This window comes from Hemibagrus wyckioides, linkage group LG22 (genome assembly GCF_019097595.1).
Source record: "Hemibagrus wyckioides isolate EC202008001 linkage group LG22, SWU_Hwy_1.0, whole genome shotgun sequence".
In the NCBI taxonomy this organism is placed as follows: domain Eukaryota; kingdom Metazoa; phylum Chordata; class Actinopteri; order Siluriformes; family Bagridae; genus Hemibagrus; species Hemibagrus wyckioides.
In genome coordinates, this window is record NC_080731.1 from 1,933,583 (window position 1) to 1,939,515 (window position 5,933).

General features: G+C 41.3%; 1 protein-coding gene across 1 annotated transcript; it reads right to left on the reverse strand.

Annotated features, from left to right (window-relative positions):
* Positions 1-407: 407 nt before the first annotated feature.
* bmp10 (bone morphogenetic protein 10) lies at positions 408-4,983 on the reverse strand. Its single transcript, XM_058374730.1, has 2 exons — positions 4,149-4,983; positions 408-3,852 (listed from the first exon to the last, which is right to left on the reverse strand). The coding sequence occupies exons 1-2, from the start codon at positions 4,531-4,533 to the stop codon at positions 2,819-2,821; spliced, it is 1,419 nt and encodes a 472-aa protein (XP_058230713.1). The 5' UTR covers positions 4,534-4,983; the 3' UTR covers positions 408-2,818.
* Between the last annotated feature and the right edge of the window lie 950 nt (positions 4,984-5,933).

Below are 5,933 nucleotides of genomic sequence, written 5' to 3' on the forward strand. Positions count from 1 at the left end.
AACCTGTATGGTTAACATTGCTAATCCAAACCTATATATTCAGAAAAAAAGCATCTACAGGACGTCACATGGTCATCTTCCATAGCTTCCTCATGGCTTTGGATTAGTTTGATAAGTGTAAACAATGGCCTTGGACCAGATAGCTGTTTCTCTCAATAGGAAGTTAAAAGTTATGAATTACTCCCCTTCCAATCTGAGTTTAAATAAAGAGCTCTGGATATGTCACGTCTAAAAATAGCCAGTGTTTTGGAGTGGTCGGTGTGAGAGTCAGAGTTTAGGGTGATCTGTACAGAATCTGCACAAGTGACAGCTTTAAAATGAATGAAGACATGCTAATATGTTTTTACAGAATTAGCAGAGCAATCTGACGAAGCACAAGAGTTTATTCAGAACAAACTCCAATCTTTTGTACATATACAATGTTTTTTATTTACATATGTTGCTATACATACTTACATAAATGACACAATAAAAATTAATAAATTAATTTTCAATAAATAGGCTTTTTTTTACATAAAGCAGCAGTATGGAAGACCATATTTCATGAGCTTAGTGATGGATAAGTTAGTAGAAATTTTGGCGTTATTTATGGTCAGCTGTATTTGTAGCTCAGTGGAAGTAGATGGAAACAGTCCGTTTTTATCACAGTGGTGTTAAAGAGACGCAAAATTGAGTAAAATCTTTAAAAGAATAGACAAAGCAACAATTATGTTCACATTAATTCAACAACTTGGTTAGCAGTGAGTGGAACTGGTATTGCTGGTTAGCATAAGATGTTAAAATAGATGTTAGCTATATGTGTGCCAAAGTTTTCTTCCATATAGCGTATCAAGGGTTTTCCTCAATACTTTGTCTTCACTTATGGATCTAGATTAAACCTGGATTGAACAAATAAAACAACTGAACAAATAAAGATTGATGCATTATACAGCTAAATAGCTAATATACCACACTCATTGAAAAAAAATGTCCCCAAACTGAAAATGTTACAATTGCGTGAAAGTTAATGTGAACCAGGTAGCTGTGTTCAAAAGATCATGCTAATCATTTCCCATTGGTATATTAGCTCCCTGATTTGTGAAGAAATTTGACGGGGCAGTATGCAGTTAGAGAAAGGTACCAAACTGTACCATGGCTTGTCACTGTGGTGGGAACCTCAAGGCTACATCCTACATTTACGTTTAAATCTCATTTATGGTACATGGTCATTAAGGTATAATACATAGATCCCTTAAATAAGTGGAAGGTATACTACATTTAATAGCCAAAATATGTTTGAAGCTATTCACTTCCCCAGGGGATAGGTTCATAGGAACAGTACAACGGACAAACCCTTGAAGTTCACCACCTACCTCATGAGCAATTGCACAGTTTAGTACTTCTTTTTCTATAAGAAGCAGAATGGAATGTGAACCAGTGTCCATAGACAATAATTCCTTCCTGTCTGACCAGATTCGAGGGAGTAACATTTAAGCCTGGTGGAATCTTGACAGACCTAGTTGCTTGAAATGGTCACTTGCATGTTTCTCAGCCACAACACCTTCTTATCATGGACTGCTCAATGCCCGGGAGCTTAGCTCTCACGGCATGCAAGGCAACAGAATGTAGATAACCCCATAACCTCTACCCCTCCACCTCACAGCCACAGAACCCTTATGATGCAGTCCGCCGTTCCTCAGACTTTGGAGAAAACGTTCGACTTCCCCGTCTGTTCTTCTGCTCCTTTCTTGGGCCTGGTTGTACAGTTACGGATCCAAAGTTGCTTTGCAAATGACACAGTGTTGAGGTAAAGTATAGGATGCAAACAATTAAAAGAAGCAAAACATAAATAGAATTTTAAAATACATCAATGTGACTAACCATGTGCGCATTAAACAGAGGATCGTCCTTTGAAATTTAGGCATCCACATAACAATCGCTGTCTTATAACTGGACATGGTCCATCCATTTTGCATGTCCAAAATATCCAGAGGGTGTCCATGCAAAACAAAAACAGGAATACCGCTCAGTTTTTCTCATTGAACGGTAGACCATCTCACGCTAGATCACTCTGGTTAGTTTCACACATTTCCTTTCCTCAAAGACTTCCCAGATAACCATATTGCTTTGCCTTGGATGGCCATTATCAAATGCTTTCAGTTATGCAGGAAGCTGTGTATTGACACAGGGCAGAGAAGGATGTAGATACAATGCTACAGAAACTGGATTCTGGCGGTTTCCACAAGCCTCGACTGAATGACCTTACAGTTTTTTATCTTAGAGTTCATAGGCCATCCAAAACCTGTGTTCTATGTTTCTGAGACCTGTAAATTGAAAAAACTTTAAAAAATGAAAAAGCTGTAAAATGGATTTGCCTTTGAAGTGTATCTTCGGTATGAGTAGTTAAGGTCATCTATCACACCCAGAAAACATCAAAATACAATGCAACACCCTGACATCTTTCTGAATATGGCTGAAGTCATCTTGAGGATGTTTATTTGGTTGATTTAGTGGTTTGTTGTATTGTTTTCCCATCTTTTTCTTGAAATTAACCTCAAGCACACTCTCACCGATGGCAATCTCCATACAGAAGCACTAAATCTAGTCTTCTTTTTAGATTTCTTCCTTTTCTGCTGTCCCTTTTGAAAAAGTTAAATAAGATAGCATCACCAGATCTTAAAGGTCTTAAAGGTTCTTATGTTAAGGACAGCCCCTTTTACTGTGGGACTTCTTATGTCTTGATTTTATCATGTTGACCTGGAACTACAGTCTCTTTCTCCAAGACTTAGAAATGTCTCCACTTTTCAGTGTCCTTTACCAAAACCAAATACTTTGAGGACTATCTGCAACCACACTCTGCCACTACCATGCCTTCAAACTTGTACTGGTAGGTGACCACACCTGCATCATCCAGATAGAGAAGTGAGATAGGGTCAAGCTTTGTGGGGACACAGCAAGCTCTGGAAACAGTCTTTGGATTTTTAAGATTGATCAGAGTCTGCACAATGGCATGCTTGGTTGGAGTGACATGTTTGGTTAAGGGGTAAGTACAGACTCCTGTGCATTCATATGCCTCATAACCCTGAGGTTCTAAGATCCAAGAGTCCCAACCAATGTCCTTAAAATCAACGTATAGGGAACTCTTCTTGCACTGGTTGCCCTTTGCATTTCTTCGAATCCTGGAGCCTGTGTCATAAATGAGGTTGGAGCGCATCTGCAGGAGAGCTTCTTCATCCGGTTCCCCTTCTTTGCTATGTCTTTCTTGTCCCATACTTCCTAGCTCCCCCCAGAGATCCATGAGTTCCATCTCTAGGTTGTCATTCAGACCTATGCCAGGCATTTCATGCTTGATCATTTCATTCAACTCCTGTTTTTCTCCTCTGTGATCTGTGCTTTGGTCATTGGAGAAAACAATTATCAGAGGTTTGTGCCTCTCTTCTGTACTGGTATCAATTTCCATGTCACCACCTGTGGCAGGACCTTCAAACTCTGACCCATTCTGTGAGTTTATACTTGCAATGTGAACCTCCAGTCTGTGGGTGTTGCCAGAGTTGGACCTGCGCCAGTGTTGCATGGCAACAGTCATGTCGAAAGTCTCCCAACCATTGTCTGTGCCGTAAACCTGCCGTGATGCCAACTCCACTAGCTGAACCTGTTCCTCTTCTCCGTCTTCGGACCAACTGTCATTCCGCTGAACCACCTCATAAACAGTCACTGTACGGTCGACACCAGCATAAAGGTGTCTGTCGATCTGGACGAGGGTGTAGAGACGGAGCTCCGCAGCCATAACCCACTCATGATTTGGGATGGAAATGTTAAAAAGCAGGGGATGTCGCCTCACACCATTGGGACCCATGTCGCTTGGGGTGGAGTCTAAGGAAGGCAGTAATAGCAGATTTTATGTATGAGCCATAGTTCATATGTAATCAACCGCTGCACAAAAAAACCCTGAACACCATGAGAAATAATACTGTCTTTGGGTGCGGTCAGCTGAATTACATTCCTGTTTGAGTAGACAGTGGTCACAGAATTAAGAATTCCATTCATATTGTGGCAAAAAATAATTTTCTTTCAGTACACATATGAGAAATATCATCAAAAATCAGTATTATTTCTGTGACAGGAACAAAGGGCTAGAGGTGTGACCAAACCAAATAAAACATCCTTACCTTCATTCTTGAAACTGCGTACAATGTTTGCAGATGGCATGGATGTTCTGTCATTAGCAAACCGGTTGTACAATTCCAGCATGTATTCCGGAGGTTGTACTCGGGGTGCCCCAGGCTGCACGAGGGGTCCATGTCCTGACAGGTTGAAGGTCCGGAGGAACTGTCCCCGTAGGGTCTCAAGCAGATTTTGCATATCCACCTCACTGTCTTGCTCTAGAAGAGAAGGATCCACAACCCCTCCACGGCCATCATCGAGCCCAGGGGCAGTTCGGTGCCTCTCTGGGGAACTGATAGGACTGGCATCCCCTGAGAAAATCCCTGAAAGGAGCAGAAGGAAAGAGAGGCAGTGCATGGAAGTGGTTGAGCAACCTTTGACACCGGCCATAGTTAGGAGTAGAAGAACATGAATCAGTTGGAATCGCTCTCCGATATGCAGAAAGTTTCATACAAAAAGGGAATAGACTTCCTTGGTAGATCCTGGAAAGAAAAAGCACTAATTCCAAGCCTTTTTTAAGTGGTTCCTGGTATTAGCAAGATGAGTTGAGCTCTGGTGTTGATCTGGAAGATCAGTAACTCTGTCCTGTTCTGAGTGTAGATGTTCAGTGCTTGCAGATTTGTAGTGCACCTATTCCAGATCTCAGGTATTTATTGCTCCTTACGCCCTTCGATGTGACTCTGATGTCTGCAGACTTTGGTTTGAAGGACTGCTTCATTGAGTTTCACTGTGGCATCTCTTTTCTTCCTGTGTTTTCCTCTCTCTCACTCTCTCTCACTCCCTATCTCTTGCTTTCTCTTGGTTCCTTATCTCTAAGCTGGGAAGCTCTGCATTTTCAGTGCCGATGGTCCCACTGTGTGTGTGTGTGTGTGCTGTTATCTACTTTCTTTCCTTAATGAGGACTTTGTAAACATCGTTCTGATACCAGCAAAAACTGGGGTTTTTTGTTTGGGTGGGTGAGCCAGGGAAGCGACTTGGGCCTACTGTTTATTTATTTTTCCCAGTGGTGTGGTTCCAGTGATGAACCACCATTTCATTGACCATTTCTTTTAGACAAAGTTGTTAAAGCCTGCTGTTATTTTCTTTGACTTGAAAAGGATTGAGATGTGTCCGCAAATCATTGAAACAGGGTAATTTAAATGAAATGAGGTGTGAGGAACATCTACTTTGATATCATTGTAAGGGTGATGAGTGTGTGTACAATTCAGCTGACCATGAAGAGAATAAGGAACACTCATACTTGCAGCACAAAAAGATTAGTACTTTGACAACATTGACTGACCCGGACTCAGTGGAACACCATACGTTGTTGAACATGAGCATGACATTTTGCTAAAACATTTATTGAATATGGATTCACTGTAGGGTCATCAAGGCCAAGGGGTTGTAGAAAATTCACAAGGTCCATTTGAAGTCGTTTATCCCCAAACTCCTGGGTTAAGTATTTCCTCTTCCTGTTTGGTTGTCTTAATGTTTTTTCTTAAACCTTGGAACAAATCAGCAACTTTTCACAATATCACATACAATTTACTGAGCCTTGTTGTCTTTATGTCTTTAGAGTCCTATCAGTTGCTTGGTTGTTCATGTGATGGCTCCCAAAGTATCACAGTCCCACAGCAATGAGTGTTGTTCTGCGCTTACACGTCAAAGCAAACAGCACTTTCGGAAGTGCTGGGAAACCCTTATCACAACCGTCCAGGGACTGACAAGACCTTGTAGTCAAAAGAAAACTCTGGCAATGATTTGTGAAAAGCAGCCCCCGTCTGGCCAGGATGCTTCACATAGTTTGA

Bases quoted from the DNA above. Each gene is read 5' to 3' on its own strand.
- bmp10 (XM_058374730.1), bottom strand. From the start codon at position 4,533: ATGGCCGGTGTCAAAGGTTGCTCAACCACTTCCATGCACTGCCTCTCT. The intron at 3,853-4,148 runs GTAAGGATGTTT...TGCCTTCCTTAG, and splicing joins ACGCAGTTTCAAGAATGAAG to ACTCCACCCCAAGCGACATG.